The 22,414-nt window shown below is 32.7% G+C and overlaps 1 protein-coding gene across 1 annotated transcript; it reads left to right on the top strand.

Moving 5' to 3' along the window:
• Window positions 1-469: 469 nt before the first annotated feature.
• Window positions 470-16,127, top strand: LOC143223000 (adenosine receptor A2b-like). Its single transcript, XM_076450339.1, has 2 exons — window positions 470-1,187; window positions 14,547-16,127. Exons 1-2 carry the CDS (start codon window positions 603-605, stop codon window positions 15,075-15,077), a joined length of 1,116 nt encoding a protein of 371 aa, XP_076306454.1. The 5' UTR covers window positions 470-602; the 3' UTR covers window positions 15,078-16,127.
• Window positions 16,128-22,414: the final 6,287 nt, after the last annotated feature.

Below are 22,414 nucleotides of genomic sequence, written 5' to 3' on the forward strand. Positions count from 1 at the left end.
GAAAAACACATTTTTGTTTGAAGATCAAGTCTAATTGATCTGTAAACGATTTTTGTCATATTTTATAATTTTTATCTTTTGTAATTTAAACACTTAGTTAACATTCAAATTTTAAAGACCAAACAGTTTTCAAGGTTTTATAAAAGATTAATGCGCAAAAGAAACATCTACTTTAATTTAATAGGTTCTTTGATACGTCAGAGGAAACATGACGTTTATTTGATGATATTTTAAATGGATGCTATTATTTTATAATTGCTTTTAAAAATTGTCTAGCAAACGTTTCGCAAATTAAAGGTTATACTTACGTTTGTATGTACAGACGTCTTCTAGTTATATATTGAAATGAGGCTGGTAAGGTTTATGTGTAATATATTCACTCTTATAATTTATAAACATTTGCTTATATAATTAACTGGTATCTTCTTCAAGTGCGCATGCGTCTATTTAGCTAAGCTTTGGTTTGTTTCTCGATAGAAAATCGATAGTTGCAAGGCAAGAAACTTGATAAAACGTCAAGGTCTTTACTTTGTTGAGTCTGCTGTATTTCGCCAGGTGTCTAAGTCGAGGTACTTACAGTTTTGTGTTTTAAAAAAATCAGCATGTCAGTTGGTCAACTGCCTGTCGCATATACACTTTTGGAGTTGACTGTGGCCGTAATTGCCGTTGTTGGAAATATAGTAGTGATGATAGCTTTCAGACTAGACAAACGAGTTCGGAAAAAAACTAATTTCTACATCTTTAGTTTAGCTACGGCGGACCTTCTGGTCGGATTAGTAGGAGTCCCATCAGCTATCCTAACAAAGTTAGGTCTACCAGAGGGAAGTTTCAGTGGCTGTATAACCATGCTATCACTTTTGGTGGTATTGTGTACCATCTCCATATTAAATCTCTTGGCAGTATCTGTGGATCGCTACTGGGCCGTGCTTCACCCTTTCAGCTATCGTCGAAAGTTTACTGGTCGCGGAGTGATTGCTATCATCCTAGGCTGTTGGCTGTCAGGAAACTGCATCGGCTTTTCACCGCTCTTTGGGTGGAATTCCGGATCATTGTCCAGTGGCCGCTGTTTCTTTACAAACGTCATGAACTATGACTTTCTAGTGTTCCTTTATTTCGCAACTATCGTTTATCCGACGCTGCTAATGGCATTTTTCTATGCAAAGATCTACATTGTTGTGCTGAGACAGGCAAGCAGTTTTCTGTTTTTGTTAAAGTAATAACTTATCTGGTTCAAGTACGTGTACGCTGATCAAATACTCAATGACGTTTCCATTACATATATTTTGTACAAAATACACTAAAACGTTAGTATTAAACAGAAGATATGAATTCTGATAAAACAAAAAGAGTGATCCAATGTATTTCCGAGAATAAATTAGGTGGGTAGAGGAAAGGACAATTTAAAACTACACACACTCACACACAGGTACCTTTCACACATTAATTAATAATACAGGGTCGAGTGTAGCTCAGTGTTCAGGGTGTGGAATGCGTAGCTATGGTTACCATGTTAGCGTTCCGTTACTAAATAAAAAAGGGGGGCCCACATTTTAGTGCCGTTTATGCGAATTATAAGGGTACGATCAATCTAACTATTTGGTCAGACAAGAGTTGACAGTGGGTGCTATGTGCTGTTTACTAGCTTTCTTTCTTCTGTCACTTCAAAATCTGAACTGTTAAAATAGACGGCCATTGTGTAGCTTTGCACAAAATACAACAAACAAACAAAAAATAATTACTGAGCCTTATTCCATTGTAACATGGTCTTTACTATCCGACGTCGTAGAAGATAAACTCTAAAAATATTTCCTTCAGATGTGTCATTTTATTCTTTATTATCTTTTATCCACGTTTCTCTTTCACATCTTGCGAAACAACGCTCATTCGATAATTAGTGATAAGAGTTTACGTGCAAATAACGATGTGAAAACCAATCATTTGACAACAGTTTCTCATTATTAGATCAGGTTTAAGAGTCAACAATGTTTTGCCTTGAGCACAAGAATATTTCTCGGCTGTATCCGGAAAACAGGAGTTTCAACAAGTGAACATTTCTTCCGGGGCTTTTATTTCTTTCAGAGTTAGATGTCAGAGTGAAAGTACGTTTAATCTAACTTATATTAAATCATGTATTATTTATTATTTTACATTTAACTGAAAACCGTATGTAATATCTGACTCAATTTGTATATTTACAACTAAATATATCAACTATTAGCTGGGGGTGATATTTAAACTACTGTTTCCTTTGTTATTTTCCTTAAGTTGAATAAGATCCTCTTTCAACTTTCGATAGTGAAGGATTGTTTTCGAATAATATCGTTACTTTGTGTATTATATACAAATTTTCATAACTGTGTTTAGAAAGTGCTACAGTGCAACAGCTTGGTAACACTGTATAATATTGATTATATCTGTAGTGTACAAAGTGCTACAGTGCAACAGCTTGGTAACACTGTATAATATTTATTTTTTATGTATAAGTGATTTTTAATCATGTGGTTTTTAACTAGATATGCCAATGATAATTGTATTTTTTCATGAAGAAGATCTTGATATAGAAACCGAAACATAATACTCATTAAGGTTCTTACATCAATTGTATTTGTATTTTATTATTTTACATATGTGGCAAGGCTCTTAAAGTTATCTGCCATTGTGCCTAATGTTGCGCGGCATGCCCAGGTAGTTAGGGTGCTTGACTCGCAATTTGAGGGTAGCGATCGTCCAAACACGATCGTCCTTTCAGAAGTGAGGGCATTATATGTGGCAGTCAATCCCACTATTCGTTTGTAAAAGATAAAACCCAAAAGTTAATGGTGAGTGGTGATAAACAGCTGCCTTCCCCCTACTCTTTTACTGCTAAATTACGCGAAATACAAATCGTACCTAATTTCAAACTACTCCAATACGACATCACTGATTACTCCAATACTACGTTAAAGGGTATACTGTCACTCTTATCACGCACCCACAGTTTAAAATGTATAAGATATTTTGTGGTATCGACAAATTCGACTTTGGATTACGGGCTATGAAATGTAGAGCTCTACCAAAGGGTCAACCCGGATCTCCGCTCCCTAAGATAAAAGCGATCATGGACGACTTGCTGGAATATTTTACGAATAAGTTTGTCCGTCTGTTATTTAACGTCGCAGACTTTGTATGTGATATTTTAATTTTAGATAGTGACCATCTGATGATTTTGCAAATTTTAATAAGCATTTTTTTAATTCAGTGATGTGTTTGTTTTAATATATTCTCTCTATACCGTATTACTGTTGCGTTTACATGCATATCTTATACAAAGTTTTAGCCATTAGAATGGAAAGATGTTTTCATTATGTTAGTTATTACTCGTGTTTCTACTCCATTTACTGACTGTACAAAGATACACAGTCGATACAAGACGTAAATCCTAGTGCTAAAATGTGTAGATTGGAACTACGCAGTAATATTGCCAGTAATGAGAGAGAGAAAGAGATAACTTACGAAGTGCCGATTTTTACAGAATAACATTGTTTGGAGAATATCTTTTTATTCTGAAATTAGGTTTGCTTTTAGATGTGGAATAATATTGAAAAATAACACTATATTATAGATAAGTAAGTAACTGTTTTTGGCCCCACAACGCAGTGGTGCCATGAATAAAAATTCTACAGTTTTTCGTAAGCAGTATTTTAAGTTGAAATACAGAAAGTTTATTTTATCCAAAGCTTGTTTTCAAAAAGTTCCATCCGTTTCTAAATGCATTTATGTTATTTTTAATGCACCAGCTCTATTTTTAGTTTTTCACTACTATTTTGATGCGTCCTATACCAATTTTAAATACATCCGTACTGTTTTAATACATTATATACTGGTTTTAATATATTTGTATTATTTTAATACATCTATACTGTTCTAATACATTCTTTTCTGGATGTTAACACCCCTGCATTGTTCTAATACATTCTTTTCTGAATGTTAACACCTCTGCATTGTTCTAATACATTCTTTTCTGAATGTTAACACCCATGCATTGTTCTGATACATTCTTTTCTGAATGGTAACACTCCTGCGTTGTTCTAATACATCCTTTTCTGGGTTTTTAATTAAATGTATTGTTCTAAGACATTCTTCACTGGTTTTTAATACGTCTGTATACTGATTCAATATACGCATTTTGGTTTTTATTATATTCTTTACAATATTTTTTATTTATGTGTCTAAGTCGGTGTAGTGTTTCGTACAGTAATAAATTCCGCTGCCCCAGAAAAAAAAATATTGCTCACGACATATTTAATGGCTGACAAAGACTTTATTGAAAGTGTGACAGCGAAAACCATAAAACTTAACAAAAAATGAAGCAAAACAACCAACAAAAAACAAACAGCAGTACAGCTGTTTCCTCAGTAAAAGTATTTAAATTAATTTTTACTTTTGTTTTCAAGGTTAAAACTTTAAAGATTCTTCAGGCCTACTTACTATTCATAATTCCAGCTTTATTAATTCCAACGCCCATGTAAGGGCTTGCTGATGTGCTGTAAGTATATACTTGCATCAGATTTTAACTAGTAAATGAACTGCAGATATATGACGACCCCGAGCAACCCTGGTTAATAAACGTAACATACCAAACGCGAATAGCTATCCTGATTGGCTAACGCCATTTCGAGCTCTTATGGTACAAGTAGAAATGTGCCAATCGAGAAATAATCCATATACCCCGTTACGAATATTCTGGTAATATTAATTATAAATGAATAAATGTCTGTTATTGAAGGTTAAATATACTGATATCCGTGCTTAATCTCACTATTTTAAGACATGGATATTAAAAAAAAGCAGTTTTATAATGCATTAATGGAAATCTTTGCTACAAGCCCTAAATCTTTACATATGTAAAATTGTAATATCTGTTTATTCAGTAATTGTATGAGTTTTACGCTGTCTTTAGGCCCGGCGTAACCACGCGGTTAAGAGCGCTCTACTCGTAATATGAGGGTCGCGGGTTCGAATCCCCGTCACGCAAAACTTGGTCGCCCTTCGTTGGTAAAAGAGTAGCACAAGAGGTGGTGATGACAGTAGCTGCCTTTCTTTTAGTCTCTTACTGCTAAATTATGGATGGCTAGCGTAAACATCCCTCGTGTAGCTTTGAGCGAAATTCAAAACAAATAGTGTCTTTAAAGATCTTTTAATTTATTGGTCCTATATAGATTCACCTAAAAAAGATAAGGAATACCAGTTATTATTCTTTCTCGTTATTAACAGCAGAGCTGTATGATGGACTATCTTCGCTGTGCCCCCATTGCAATGATCGTACACCGAATGTTAGCGTATAAGCCCTCAAGGTTACCACTGAGTCATCAAGTGGTGAACAGATAATAACGATACTTATTTTCAAATTACGTACAAAGCGTAATGTGGACTAAAACGTGATTTAAACTATAAGTATGAACTATTATGATGTGGTAATGCTACTTTTAGACATGTTCTCATCAAGACTTGAATTTTATAGAGTAATTAACAGGCAATAATAGCCTATAATATAAACGCCAAATATATTAAAAACGTTTATATTTTGAAGGTATCTCTACGGTACCTTCAAGTTCTGTCCATCTTATGAATATAAATTTATTTTATGACATTCTTGGTTGATCGTTTTTTCATACCTTCATTTCTTTTTCATTTCGAGGCCCGGCATGGCCAAGCGTGCGACTCGTAATCTGAGGGTCGCGGGTTCGCATCCCCATCGCGCCAAACATGCTCGCCCTTTCAGCCGTGGGGGCGTTATAATGTGACGGTTAATCCCACTATTCGTTGGTAAAAGAGTGGCCCAAGAGTTGGCGGTGGGTGGTGATGACTAGCTGCCTTCCCTCTAGTCTTACACTGCTAAATTAGGAACGAATAGCACAGATAGCCCTCGAGTAGCTTTGTGCGAAATTCAAAAAACAAACAAACAAACTTTTCATTTCGAAATGTTATAGGATATATAAACTTTTATCATTTGATACTTCTAACGTCTATAAAATATTGAATACCAATCGGGTGCGAGCTTGTATTTCGTGAGTTTGGCCGCGAATCGGGGATTTTGGAGCTAGACACGTGATACCTCTGAACATGCTTAGTAATATCGGTTGTGGGTGCGTTATGAAAATACTAGTCAATCTCATTTATCCGTTCTTGGGGCCTGATAAAGCCTTTATAATAATGTTACATTTCATCTAGACAATATTTAAGTTAGTGATGGCTATACCTCAATCTAGGTAGAATATGGTTTTATCGCTTTTAAGCGCACGTGCACATAAGGCGCCTTTTTGTTGCAAATTCTAACTCTAATTAAATAATTCAATATTCTGAAGTCGTACATATCCGACGTAGAACGGAACATATTAAAATTTGTAAATGTAACATCAGCAATGTTCATACCGCTGTTTCTCAAGACTGTAATACGGTGTGAAAACTTCGTGAAGTCTGTTGATGCTTCTCGCATAGCGCTGTTGTCGAAATAAACAATCGATTTTTTTTCCACGAAATGTTACTGGTTGGACGTGGTTGGAATGCCTCAAAGCGTTTGTTTCATCCTTCGTATTTCAATGCCATGGCTAAACATCAGGATGTAATTAAGGAGATTCCTCTACTGAGCTTATTTTTTAAAGATCGATTATAGATGCTAATATCAAGGAGCCATACACCGTGGACAAGAGGAAGAAAGTGGGCTTCAGTATTCACAAGATGTTATAGGGAATTTGTAGTCGATAGATCAGTTCTGTAACCACAGTTGTGAAGTCCATGTTTTAAGCCAATTAATTCACGAAATTAATATCAACAAACTCTGCCTCTCGGTGGAATTGTTATTGTTATTCAATAGCCATTAAACTCTTTGACGGATTTCTTCTTTTGATACAATTTCTAAATCTTATTTATTTGTTATTGATTCTTAAAATGATATTAAAATCAATTAATGAAATGTTAAACTTTAAGATTTACATGGGGCTCGGGTATGTATGTTAAGCTCCCCAGTGGCTCAGCTGTATGTCTACGGACTTACAACGCTAGAAACCGGATTTCGGTACCCGTGGTGGGCAGAGCACAGATAGCCCTTTGTGTAGCGTTGTGCTAATTACAAACAAACACATACAAGTTAAATAAACTATATGACAGCACTAACTTATCAGGTTTTAGTAAAAACGAAAAGGAGATAGAATAAAACATGTATCGACTACCTCCTCCCCCCCGCCAGTACAGCGGTAAGTCTACAGATTTACAACACTAAAATCAGGGGTTCGATTTCCCTTGGTGGGCTCAGCAGATAGCCCGATGTGGCTTTGCTATAAGAAAACACACATACACATGTATCGACTGGTTGTTTCTGGAAACAGATCATTTGTTGTCCTCACATCCACTCAATAGTTGTTCGGTATATAATATATTTAATACAAAAAAATACGAGCACGGCTTTTATGAGAAGCAATAGATTTCGTGTAAATTGCGAATATTGTGAACAAAGTCTATAAGAAACATCTTAATTTAGTTTTAGGTAGGCAGTTAGTATTACTGTGATATTATTTTCGTATTGCATAGTAACTAATGAAAATTATGTTTTTGTTCCAACCTTTAATTAGAAGTGAAAACGTTATTTTTATTCAGTAAAAGTGTACACTTTTGGGCTGTTTACCGTTGAGAAACGGATACTACCTACACAGAATCTAATATTTAACTGGTACTGTTTATCTACTAGCTCGATCCAATAAGTGTTTGTGTGACAAATTTATGAGTTGAGCTTTAAGAACCAGAGGAAATAATTGGCTAGATAAACACTTACTGGTATTTAAATACCCATGGTCACCAATGTTATTTCTCATCTTTAATTTATGTTGGAATCAACCGAAACAATTTTCTAAAATGAGTTAGAAGCATAAGAGGAAAAAAAAAAAAAAAACTATGTTAATTGGTTATATAGTGCATAATTTATACAATGAAGATTCAATAGCATCTATTTTAAACTTTAGTTCCCGCTTCAAGCAGCAGTTGCCTGGAGTGTGACGCTGAATTCCAATCTGGCAGAGTTAAGTTTATAATACCTTCAGTTCAAAAATTAAAACATTTTCAACTATACCAAAGAAGCAAACAAAATTTAGGCGTTGTATAGTTATAACTACATTATAGTAACATATCTACAGAATTGATTATCATGGTGTATAGCGTGTGGAGTGGAGAAGTGTGATCGGTAGTTTATGTGATAACATATAACAGTAAAATCTATAACAATTTTTGGCACATTTTCTTCAATGGCCATATATGGGCTTTCAATCAGAAGAGTGTAAAAGCATTTCAATAGCATAACTTGTTTGTTGTACGCTGCTACTAATCTTCTAGGGCCCGGCATGGCCAGGTGATTAAGGCATTCGTCTCGTAAGCTGAGGGTCGCGGGTTCGAATCTTCGTCACACCAAACATACTCGCCCTTTCAGCTGTAGGGGTGTTATAATGTGACGATCAATTCCACTGTTCGTGTGTAAAAGAGTAGCCCAAGAGTTGGCGGTGGGTGATGATGACGAGCTGCCTTACACTGCAAAATTAGGGACGGCTAGCGCAGAATAGCCCTCAAAACAAACCAAAAACCAAAACCACACCAGTCTTTTACTCAATACTGAATAATTTGTTATGTTTAGTCGTATCACTGCAAAAGTTTGCATTGTGAAAGAAAATAGTGTGGTCACTGGAGATTTGCATCAAAACTTGTTAAATGAAGAATAAAGAAAAACTGGAATAACGAAACAACCTTTAGTCGAGCACTTTATGTATATTTGGCTTAAACGATTAAGGAAGTCAACTGTTAAGAGATTATCGTTTAAAATATATGATGATTTTTTGTACGGACTAATATGAAATATCACAATACGACTGAAATGTTATAAGTATTTTATTCTTAACTTGCCTGATGTAGGTTTCAATTGAGAAAGTTATATGATAGCGTTTACTCTAAACCGCTGGTTTTGAAATGACGTCACATAAAGGTAGTTTATCGTTGCAATTTGTGGTGTCATAACATCAGTAAAACATGCGCACCTCGTGAATCACGAAAAGAATTTTACACTCCGTAGGCTACAACTAAGCATGACATATGAGCTTGAAAAGCAATAGATTAAAATATTTGTTACTCTTAATTTTGGTTTTATATACTTTTCAAACAGAACACTTTCGGGAACTCTGCGAAATTACACTCAAGCGAAAATGATTTAATAATTTAAATTTTATGAGGAAAAACACACTTTTAAGAAAATAAAGGTTTGGAGGTGGTTTGAATAGGTAATTAAGAAAACTTTTTTAGAAATATACAACCTTTCGACAAGATTATGTCAACATCAGGTACCAAGTAGTTTACAGAGACATGAATATAGATATATATAGTATGTAACAAAGAGGTCACATGACCAGAGTTTGCATAACAGCTTAGTAAAGATATCTTGATTACCTCAGGTATTGGTTTAGGAGGGGTAACTGTTTTGTTCAGTTAAGATAGCTTCCTTCCTTCTGCGTTTATTGATTCTCTGTTTAAAATTAGAGTTTTGTATAGACAGACAGTGGTTCTTTGAGGATTTGTTTGTTCTGTCCGGTGGAACTGGTTTTCAACTTTCTAACATTTTCTCCAATGTAAAGTCCTTGACAGTTATTGTAAGTTTTTTTTAATTATGATTTTAGTTTAGGATTGGGTTTTGAGTGTAGTTCAAGTCAACGGGAATGTTTTATGGCAAGAGTCTCCAATTTTTGAACTACTTTCAGGGATAAATGCAAAACTGCATTGTAATTTTGTGTTGTTTGGTGTGTTTATGACGAAGCTTTCTTTGTTACCATTCAAGCCGTCTCCAAACTTTTATGTTTTTTGATAGTTGTTATAACAAAATCACTGATACCTTCAATCCGTATAATATCTAAGTGCGATTTTTGTTTGTGTAAGTAATTGAAATAAAAAGAAACATTTGCTTTTCTACAGATTTTGTTTTTCGGAAAATATTGTATTTCTCCTTTGGGAAAATCTCAAAGAAATAATAAATTTGTAGTTCTTTTGTGACGCTGAAGATGGACTAAAACATAACAAGCGTTTTACAGTTAAAACTTAAAAGCATGCATATGTTTGTAAATGTCCTGGTCTGATGACTTGATGTAATTTAAAATAAAGTGAATCACAATCATCAGTGATGTCGAGAAAACCCACTTGTAGAGAAATATATATGCAAAAACGGCTCGTTTAGGTTGTTCGCTCTTCTATGTAAAATATTTTCTCAACCCAAACGAGCCGTTTTTGCATATATGAATCACAATCAAGTCATACTACAGTATACAACAGTATTGTTTGTTTCTTTCTTTCTTGGAATTTCGCATAAAGATACACGAGGAATATTTACGCTAGCCGTTCCAAGTGTAAGATCAGATGAAAGGCAGCTTTGGAGCTGCTTTTTTACCAACAAATAATGGGATTGACCATAACATTATAACGCCCCAACGGCTGAAAGGGCAAGCATGTTTGGTGCGACGGGGATATGAAATAAGAAGACATACATGCGCCACCTGTATAGGCCAGGTGGCGCATGCGTGTCTTCTTATTTCATTAGTCGTACTGCTATATCGTTGTGATTGATGTACATATTACTTTTCGTCACTACGGATATTATGTAGCTAGCTCCTTGTTCGTTTCTTCAAGCATCAATTTCCAGGGCATACTCTGACAGACTACGAACTACCCTGTGATAAAACATGTATGCGTATCCTTCGCAGTCTAATTAGCTCAACATGCACAGTCTGCAGTCAATTAAATACACCTTGTTACTGTCAGTTCGGCTGTGTGTACTTAGTATTATTTTCTCATGCCTTCGCTATTCTATCAAAGTGGGTGTGTTCAAGCACACTTAACGTTTTCCTCTGCTATGGCCACTTAAAGCCACGCTGCGCCAACCTGAACTTTAGGTAGTCTAGAACATTATTAACACAACAGATGTGGACTTCAACTTTGTTACACCATATCCGGATTCAGAGAGTAAAATACATTACCGATATTACGCTGTAGGTGTAAGCGATGGTGTTTGGTTTAAACGAATACTATTTCACCGCTGTCAACATAGAGATTTCATCAAACATTTAATAGAGATACTTAAATGATTTATCTGGAACAAAGAGAACTTGAGTATTTATTTGCTAACCTGTGAGGAGTATAACTGACTGATTATCTGAACATAATTTACAGTTGCTACAAATTACGTAATTTAAATAATACGTGTATTTGTGACGATGGGATATGAATTGTCTGTTTGTTTTTGCAATTTTCACGCAATTAGTACACAGTGGTCCATCTTTGCATAGCTGTTCTTAACTTTGAATTGATGGACTGGAGGGAAGGCAGCTAGTCAGCAGCACTCACTGCCTTCCTCATCTTGTTTGAATCAATAGTGGGATTTGACCGTCATTATTATAGCGCATACCCATCCCCAGAGATGATCTATTCGGACTAACTATGGAGTTACGTTCGGACCTTGAATTGTCGCTAATATTTGGTAGTGGTATAATGATGAATATAATGAACTTTAATCGAAGTCAATAAAAAATAAAACGTGGATCAATCATTTTGTGTGTGAAATCAATTATTAGTTTTTAAGTATTCATTGTTCAATAAGATGTGTGATTAGTTCTTATCTTTAGCATTGTTTGAGAGCAATGTGTTTATTTTTATAGTAGTACAATGCATCGTATTTGTAGATATTTTTATATATAACTCAAGACAGTTTCTGAGTTTTAATAGAATTTTAGTGCCATAAGCCCTTAAATTATCATGTGTAACTGGTAAGAAATCAACGTGAAAACGACAAAAACAACATAATGTGAAGTGAACTCTGTGTTAGTGTGACGTGTTTACACTTACTTAAGGTACTCTAATCCTTGACTGTTATTATAACTTAAAACCGCTTGGGGTCCTCCACCCTCTAAAACTTCACCTGGAAATTCGTGATAACGAGAAACCCACTTGAAGTAAAGATGTATCTCAAGACGGTTGGTATGGGTATTAAAACTTTTATTAAAATAAAATAGAGAACAATGTTTAGACCTTAGATCATCTTCAGATTAAAATCTCTACCTGAAAAGTAATCTCCCCGACCAATCAGACTACAGACTGGATAGTATAGGTTGCATACGCAGGGCCAATCAATATATAACATCTTTTCTTTTATAGTTCTACTAAGTTCGTCTGCCAGTAGGTCAACGATAAGTTTTAAGACTTGCAATGCTAAAAACTGAGGTTTGATTCCCTGCACTGGTCAAAGTGAAGATGGTCTACTGTGTTGATTTATGTTAAAAACAAACAAACATTAAAAAATTTTCAAAATGGGAATTTGCAGTCATCATGGGTGAACATTGCTTCTTAAGTTGCTCTATTTCACATTTTCCAAGTAGCCTTCAACACCATCATTCATTCCACTATACTGCTTCTTTCCAAGAAAGACTTAATGAATATTAACGTCCGATCAGATAAACTACTTAATATGCTGTTTTTACGTTCGTTCTTGCTCGTAAAGACTAGAATACATTGTTTTATCAGTTGGATTCCACGTTGTTTTTGCATTATATTTATTTGCAGTTACGAATATAATGCCTTTGTTGTCCACAACGATGACAAGTACTAATCAATTGTTTTTGACGTTGTTGGCATTCTTTTTGTCTTGGATACTCTGTAGTTTTCAGTCCATAGCTAGAGTACAATTTCTATTCGATTTTCAACTTTTAATGATTTTCCCGTAATACTGCAATATTAATTTACCAGATTAATCCTCACAGACTACTTTCTTCTTATTCAAAGTTCAAAAATAAGTAAATTTAGCTTTCTTAATGATTTCGAAATTTCGCCTAACTGTCCTTAGTTGTCTTTCACCAAGCTCGACAGATTTTAGCTCCATAACAAGTTGAACAGCTTATTCGAAGAAAGTACTTCACTTTTATTCACTTGCTATGGTATAGATAAATTAGATATACCCAACTGAATAAAATTTCCCATGGTTCTTCTGGATAGGGCTACATTGTGAGAGTTTCTCTTCAGTATTCTTTTTAGCAGGTAGTGATACATCATTAGCATTTACTTCTCATTAATCTTATGATTAGGAATATATTTATAAGGGTTTTCCTTTCCTCTTCGGCCCGACATGGCCAGGTGGTTGAGGCACTCAACTTGTAATCCGAGGGTCGCGGGTTCAAATCCTCGTCATAACAAATATGCTTGCCCTTTTAGCCGTAGGGGCGTTATAAAGTGACTGTCAATCCCATCATTCGTTGGTAAAAGAGTAGACCAAGAGTTAGTGGTGGGTGATGATAACTAGCTGCCTTCCCTCTAGTCTTACACTACTAAATTAAGGTTTCTCCTTTACTCATTGTCTCCCGCTGATACGGCGGTAAGTCTATGGAGTTACAACGCTAAAATCAGCTGTTCGACTCCTCTCGGCGGACTCAGCAGATATCCCGACGTAGCTTTGCTATAAGAAAAAAACACACACTCTTACTTATTATTATCTTGTAGTTTTTTTATTTTTTCTTCATTATTCTTATGATTTAGGATATATTGTGAAAGTGTTTCAGTTATCTGGTTTGGTATCTTAGCAATAGTTTCTCGCCTTGTTTTGGGGTTTGTTGAGGAGAGAATTAAATGAAAGTGAGTGGCAATCACCGTTAAAAAACGCTCTATAACTGTCGGCTTTTTAGTATGCATATTTGTATTATGCCTATTGAGTACATTGGCCATTCTTACATACAAAATGTATGATGAGTTTGTCTTTATTGATGCCGTAAAACAAAAGTGTATGTATAGCTAAGCTTTCTAAAGAACAAAAATTAAACAAGTCATTAATAATAAGTTAATCATTTCGAAATACGTACTCTGATGGCTCAACGATAAGCTTGGGGTTTATCAAAAACTATGGTTCGATCTTCTCGTGGGCACAGCAGAGATAGCCTATCGTGCAACTTATCATTTAACTGAACAAAAACGTTTAATACAATTCGAGTATACTTTCTGAATTACCTTATGCGTTAAATTAATTTAGATTTTAAAAAGAAGAAAAACTTTTTTTTTGATAAACAAAGATGAAATAAGTAATAACTTCCTAGCAGAAATTGTCTTGGAGGACCAAAAAGTGGTGCAGATGGAAAAGATGACATTTTGAAAGACTTCTTTTTTTCTGTGATAAATAAACTATTAAAGGACGTTTTGTCTTCTTAATCGGTTATGTTTTACACATTGTGTGAGGTTCAAGATAGATTTTACTGAATTATAAATGAATGAACAGAATTTTGCCTTGTCTTCCCTATCAACGTATAGTTTGACGCCCTTTGATCTCTAAAGTTAGAAAATTTATGAAGTTCGTAAACTTTCAGTTTCCATAGCAATGTATTACATATTTGACATATTTTATTCAATTAACTTTTTTTCAGTTTAACAGGGATATTAAAGAGCAAACAAATTATTATATTCTGAGCGAGGGTATGTAAAACTCAATTTCTTTGATATTTTTTTCTTATTTTAAGGTGCGACAGATATCTGCTCTCGAACAAGCACCGAGTACCTATGTGGTATCTAGTTCGTTCAATAGGGACATCCTTTCTTCCACCACAGTTCCGCTTCAGCAGGCCTCCAGTCACAGCAAGAGAGATATCAGTAAGGCCAAAAAGCTGTCTATTATTGTTTTGTTTTTCGTTATCTGTTGGCTTCCTCTGTACACCATCAACTGTATTCAGGCGTTCTGCCACACGTGCGTGCCACCCTCGTGGCTTCTAGATTGTTTTATAGTTCTGTCTCATGCCAACTCTGCTGTGAATCCCTTTCTGTACGCCTACCATATGCGAGAATTTAGAGAAGTCGCCAATCGACTGATATGCTGTCTCCGAAGAAGCCAGAGTAAGAAACTAGACTTGCCATTGGACTTTTTTATTACACAGGGTCTTGGAAGAACGATTTTCAGGTCTACGTTGACAAGTGATGCAAAAAATAAAAGTATTCATGAAAACAAAGAAAATCTTTCTCGTACACCATCGTATTTAAATGTAAAACATACATAACAATGAGAAACACTTGATAATTAAAAGATTGAACTCACAAACACTTTGAATATCAACAAATGATTATAACTCATATCTGGGGTGTCTTTTCGTTGTGTAGTCGAAAATTTAATTTCACAAAGTTGAATGTCGGAATAACATGAGATGGGAAATTTGAAGTACAAAACCCAAATGTGAAAGTAAGACAGAATTTAGTATTTAAAGGGTTTGACCACTCTAACTAGCTATTATGATACTGAGAGTATTTATATTAAAGTTGTGGCGATGGATAATAATCGTTTTCATGATTACTAGTCTATAAGAACATTTAAGTGTAATTATCGATTAGTACCTATTATAATTAATTAAGTACTAATTAATAATTAGTGTGTATTCAGTATTTCTACAGCTAATTTACTGCTGAGAAGGATTATTTTTCTGTATACGTTACTACCCATGACAACCATTAACATGTTAAGTATAGCTTGTAAATTCTCCATTGCGAAGAGGTCTAAGGGTTTTGCAGTTGCATTAAACAATGAAAATTATCTGTATAACTTGTAATTACAGGCGACTTACTTTATAAAGTTACAGGTCTTGTGAAACTACAACTGTCAAAAGAAAGATTCCACGTTTCTGTGTATTACTGTATTTCGACATTCCTATGTTTAAAAACTGTAGAAGTAAAATGTTCATATCTCAGCCTCTTCAGGAACACAAACCGTTTAGTTTCCAAAAATGTTGTTGGAGTAAAGTGGGTTTATTTTCACTGCTTTCACTGTATATGATCATCGCGATAATCTCCAGTTTTACGTAAATTACAAACATAGCAAAGATTTAATTGAAAGGAAAGCAAACAATACGGATTTAAATTATATTATTATGCAATAACTAATCTTTGTCTAAAAACTAATTTATTTAAATAATTTTTAATCTTAGATTTCAAGAGATTTAAATGCTTTAATATTCTTGAGCTTGAATAAAGCTACAGGGAAGTAGTTTGTGATTGGCTATAAGGAGCCAATGAAAAGAAACATAAAAAACTGAAATTCTCTCAGTATCCGGTTTTGGCATGTAAAACTTATATAGCATAAATAACTTATGAAACTGTTATCGATTCGTTATATATATATATATACATACAATTAATTTGTCAATACTAACTGTGGAAAAGGATATAGAAAGGTCATCAAATATATATCAATCATCAGTTACAAGTCAATTTTCTGTGATTTTCTTATATAAAACGTTTCGTCTCAGCTCAATATCTTTTAAGCATAAGCAAAATCACACACTTAACAAGTATCACACATAGTGAACCATTTATTAACAAAACTTAATATATTTTTACCTAAACATCTTAGTTTCTAAAACACTGTACTGGCTTTCAAAAAACCTCTTGTATATTATGTCCATATTACTACTTGTTGCGCGTAAGGCGTGCGACTCGTAATCCGAGGGTCGCGGGTTCGCGCCCGCGTCGCGCTAAACATGCTCGCCCTCCCAGCCGTGGGGGCGTATAATGTGACGGTCAATACCCACTATTCGTTGGTAAAAGAGTAGCCCAAGAGTTGGCGGTGGATGGTGATGACTAGCTGCCTTCCCTCTAGTCTTACACTGCTAAATTAGGGACGGCTAGCACAGATAGCCCTCGAGTAGCTTTGTGCGAAATTCCAAAACAAACAAACAAAATACTACTTGTTCGGTTCGCTATACAAGATTTTAATACGGTTTATACACGAAAAAGGTAGTGTATAATTTTTGTACTTTGCTGACTTCATCAAACATTACAAGAAAATTATTTTATGCTCAGTACGAGTAATCTGTGTTCAAGAAACAGCACTAGGTCAAGAGCTCAGAAGGGCTAGTCCGAAAATATAATTTATATTCAGCTTACATTGATAAATCACTAGCAACTTAATTCTACTCTGTTCAGACTAAAGATAATATTTCGAATAACTAAATGACTGCCTCTGTCTCTTGTGATAAATTACACACCATGAATAGCAATTTATAACAAGTATATTTAAACAACTTATACGAGTTTCCATTTATATGTATTACATAAAACTCGAGTCGCATCATAACCCAGTATGCTATCATTAACATATGTCAATAAAATCACAAACTTAACAAGTATCATACATACTGAAACATTTATTAACAAAACTTCAATAATTAAATACACTAATACTATTTATGCAAACTACAAACATTTTAGTTTATAAAAGAATGACCTACATACAAACGTAACAATATCTGCAGTATGTACTTGTTGTTAGTCAAATATGGTAAGTCACCATAAATGAAACAGAAATAAGAGACATTTTCCAAAGTGATTCGAACTAATACAATCATAAAATTTTCTTCACTTAGAAATTCTACAAAACTCGACATGAACTTGAAATCCATAACTAATTTAACTGTCTTGTTGTGTTGATCTCTTGACCCTTACATTACCACCCTCCCTATTGTTTAAAACTGAAGTGTTTCACCATAACCTAATATGCTGCCATCAATAAACGTGAGGAAAATGACAGTCTTGTCAAATATCACATGTAAAGCAATATTTATTAACAACACTTCAAATTGGAAACAAAACAACAACTTTGTAATACTTATCACAAGTACTTTGTAATACTTATCACAACAACTTTGTAATACTTATCACAAGTACTTTGTAATACTTATCACAAGTACTTTGTAATACTTATCACAACAACTTTGTAATACTTATCACAACAACTTTGTAATACTTATCACAAGTACTTTGTAATACTTATCACAACAACTTTGTAATACTTATCACAAGTACTTTGTAATACTTATCACAACAACTTTGTAATACTTATCACAACAACTTTGTAATACTTATCACAACAACTTTGTAATACTTATCACAACAACTTTGTAATACTTATCACAACAACTTTGTAATACTTATCACAACATCTTTGTAATACTTATCACAACAACTTTGTAATACTTATCACAACAACTTTGTAATACTTATCACAACAACTTTGTAATACTTATCACAACAACTTTGTAATACTTATCACAACAACTTTGTAATACTTATCACAACAACTTTGTAATACTTATCACAACAACTTTGTAATACTTATCACAACAACTTTGTAATACTTATCACAACTTTGTAATACTTATGTAATACTTTGTACAACTTATCACAAGTACTTTGTAATACTTATCACAACAACTTTGTAATACTTATCACAACAACTTTGTAATACTTATCACAACAACTTTGTAATACTTATCACAACAACTTTGTAATACTTATCACAACAACTTTGTAATACTTATCACAACAACTTTGTAATACTTATCACAACAACTTTGTAATACTTATCACAACAACTTTGTAATACTTATCACAACAACTTTGTAATACTTATCACAACAACTTTGTAATACTTATCACAACAACTTTGTAATACTTATCACAACAACTTTGTAATACTTATCACAACAACTTTGTAATACTTATCACAACAACTTTGTAATACTTATCACAACAACTTTGTAATACTTATCACAACAACTTTGTAATACTTATCACAACAACTTTGTAATACTTATCACAACAACTTTGTAATACTTATCACAACAACTTTGTAATACTTATCACAACAACTTTGTAATACTTATCACAACAACTTTGTAATACTTATCACAACAACTTTGTAATACTTATCACAATACTTTGTAATACTTATCACAACAACTTTGTAATACTTATCACAACAACTTTGTAATACTTATCACAACAACTTTGTAATACTTATCACAACAACTTTGTAATACTTATCACAACAACTTTGTAATACTTATCACAACAACTTTGTAATACTTCACAACAACTTTGTAATACTTATCACAACAACTTTGTAATACTTATCACAACAACTTTGTAATACTTATCACAACAACTTTGTAATACTTATCACAACAACTTTGTAATACTTATCACAACAACTTTGTAATACTTATCACAACAACTTTGTAATACTTATCACAACAACTTTGTAATACTTATCACAACAACTTTGTAATACTTATCACAACAACTTTGTAATACTTATCACAACAACTTTGTAATACTTATCACAACAACTTTGTAATACTTATCACAACAACTTTGTAATACTTATCACAACAACTTTGTAATACTTATCACAACAACTTTGTAATACTTATCACAACAACTTTGTAATACTTATCACAACAACTTTGTAATACTTATCACAAGTACTTTGTAATACTTATCACAACAACTTTGTAATACTTATCACAACAACTTTGTAATACTTATCACAACAACTTTGTAATACTTATCACAACAACTTTGTAATACTTATCACAACAACTTTGTAATACTTATCACAACAACTTTGTAATACTTATCACAACAACTTTGTAATACTTATCACAACAACTTTGTAATACTTATCACAACAACTTTGTAATACTTATCACAACAACTTTGTAATACTTATCACAACAACTTTGTAATACTTATCACAACAACTTTGTAATACTTATCACAACAACTTTGTAATACTTATCACAACAACTTTGTAATACTTATCACAACAACTTTGTAATACTTATCACAACAACTTTGTAATACTTATCACAACAACTTTGTAATACTTATCACAACAACTTTGTAATACTTATCACAACAACTTTGTAATACTTATCACAACAACTTTGTAATACTTATCACAACAACTTTGTAATACTTATCACAACAACTTTGTAATACTTATCACAACAACTTTGTAATACTTATCACAACAACTTTGTAATACTTATCACAACAACTTTGTAATACTTATCACAACAACTTTGTAATACTTATCACAACAACTTTGTAATACTTATCACAACAACTTTGTAATACTTATCACAACAACTTTGTAATACTTATCACAACAACTTTGTAATACTTATCACAACAACTTTGTAATACTTATCACAACAACTTTGTAATACTTATCACAACAACTTTGTAATACTTATCACAACAACTTTGTAATACTTATCACAACAACTTTGTAATACTTATCACAACAACTTTGTAATACTTATCACAACAACTTTGTAATACTTATCACAACAACTTTGTAATACTTATCACAACAACTTTGTAATACTTATCACAACAACTTTGTAATACTTATCACAACAACTTTGTAATACTTATCACAACAACTTTGTAATACTTATCACAACAACTTTGTAATACTTATCACAACAACTTTGTAATACTTATCACAACAACTTTGTAATACTTATCACAACAACTTTGTAATACTTATCACAACAACTTTGTAATACTTATCACAACAACTTTGTAATACTTATCACAACAACTTTGTAATACTTATCACAACAACTTTGTAATACTTATCACACTTTGTAATAGTACTTTGTAATACTTATCACAACAACTTTGTAATACTTATCACAACAACTTTGTAATACTTATCACAACAACTTTGTAATACTTATAATACTTTGTAATACTTATCACAACAACTTTGTAATACTTATCACAACAACTTTGTAATACTTATCACAACAACTTTGTAATACTTATCACAACAACTTTGTAATACTTATCACAACAACTTTGTAATACTTATCACAACAACTTTGTAATACTTATCACAACAACTTTGTAATACTTATCACAACAACTTTGTAATACTTATCACAACAACTTTGTAATACTTATCACAACAACTTTGTAATACTTATCACAACAACTTTGTAATACTTATCACAACAACTTTGTAATACTTATCACAACAACTTTGTAATACTTATCACAAGTACTTTGTAATACTTATCACAACAACTTTGTAATACTTATCACAACAACTTTGTAATACTTATCACAACAACTTTGTAATACTTATCACAAAACTTTGTAATACTTATCACAACAACTTTGTAATACTTATCACAACAACTTTGTAATACTTATCACAACAACTTTGTAATACTTATCACAACAACTTTGTAATACTTATCACAACAACTTTGTAATACTTATCACAACAACTTTGTAATACTTATCACAACAACTTTGTAATACTTATCACAACAACTTTGTAATACTTATCACAACAACTTTGTAATACTTATCACAACAACTTTGTAATACTTATCACAACAACTTTGTAATACTTATCACAACAACTTTGTAATACTTATCACAACAACTTTGTAATACTTATCACAACAACTTTGTAATACTTATCACAACAACTTTGTAATACTTATCACAACAACTTTGTAATACTTATCACAACAACTTTGTAATACTTATCACAACAACTTTGTAATACTTATCACAACAACTTTGTAATACTTATCACAACAACTTTGTAATACTTATCACAACAACTTTGTAATACTTATCACAACAACTTTGTAATACTTATCACAACAACTTTGTAATACTTATCACAACAACTTTGTAATACTTATCACAACAACTTTGTAATACTTATCACAACAACTTTGTAATACTTATCACAACAACTTTGTAATACTTATCACAACAACTTTGTAATACTTATCACAACAACTTTGTAATACTTATCACAACAACTTTGTAATACTTATCACAACAACTTTGTAATACTTATCACAACAACTTTGTAATACTTATCACAACAACTTTGTAATACTTATCACAACAACTTTGTAATACTTATCACAACAACTTTGTAATACTTATCACAACAACTTTGTAATACTTATCACAACAACTTTGTAATACTTATCACAACAACTTTGTAATACTTATCACAACAACTTTGTAATACTTATCACAACAACTTTGTAATACTTATCACAACAACTTTGTAATACTTATCACAACAACTTTGTAATACTTATCACAACAACTTTGTAATACTTATCACAACAACTTTGTAATACTTATCACAACAACTTTGTAATACTTATCACAACAACTTTGTAATACTTATCACAACAACTTTGTAATACTTATCACAACAACTTTGTAATACTTATCACAACAACTTTGTAATACTTATCACAACAACTTTGTAATACTTATCACAACAACTTTGTAATACTTATCACAACAACTTTGTAATACTTATCACAACAACTTTGTAATACTTATCACAACAACTTTGTAATACTTATCACAACAACTTTGTAATACTTATCACAACAACTTTGTAATACTTATCACAACAACTTTGTAATACTTATCACAACAACTTTGTAATACTTATCACTTTGTAATACTTATCACAAACTTTGTAATACTTATCACAACAACT

Source organism: Tachypleus tridentatus, chromosome 1 (genome assembly GCF_004210375.1).
Source record: "Tachypleus tridentatus isolate NWPU-2018 chromosome 1, ASM421037v1, whole genome shotgun sequence".
NCBI classification, from domain to species: domain Eukaryota; kingdom Metazoa; phylum Arthropoda; class Merostomata; order Xiphosura; family Limulidae; genus Tachypleus; species Tachypleus tridentatus.

Bases quoted from the DNA above. Each gene is read 5' to 3' on its own strand.
- LOC143223000 (XM_076450339.1), top strand. From the start codon at position 603: ATGTCAGTTGGTCAACTGCCTGTCGCATATACACTTTTGGAGTTGACT. The intron at 1,188-14,546 runs GCAAGCAGTTTT...TCTTATTTTAAG, and splicing joins ACATTGTTGTGCTGAGACAG to GTGCGACAGATATCTGCTCT.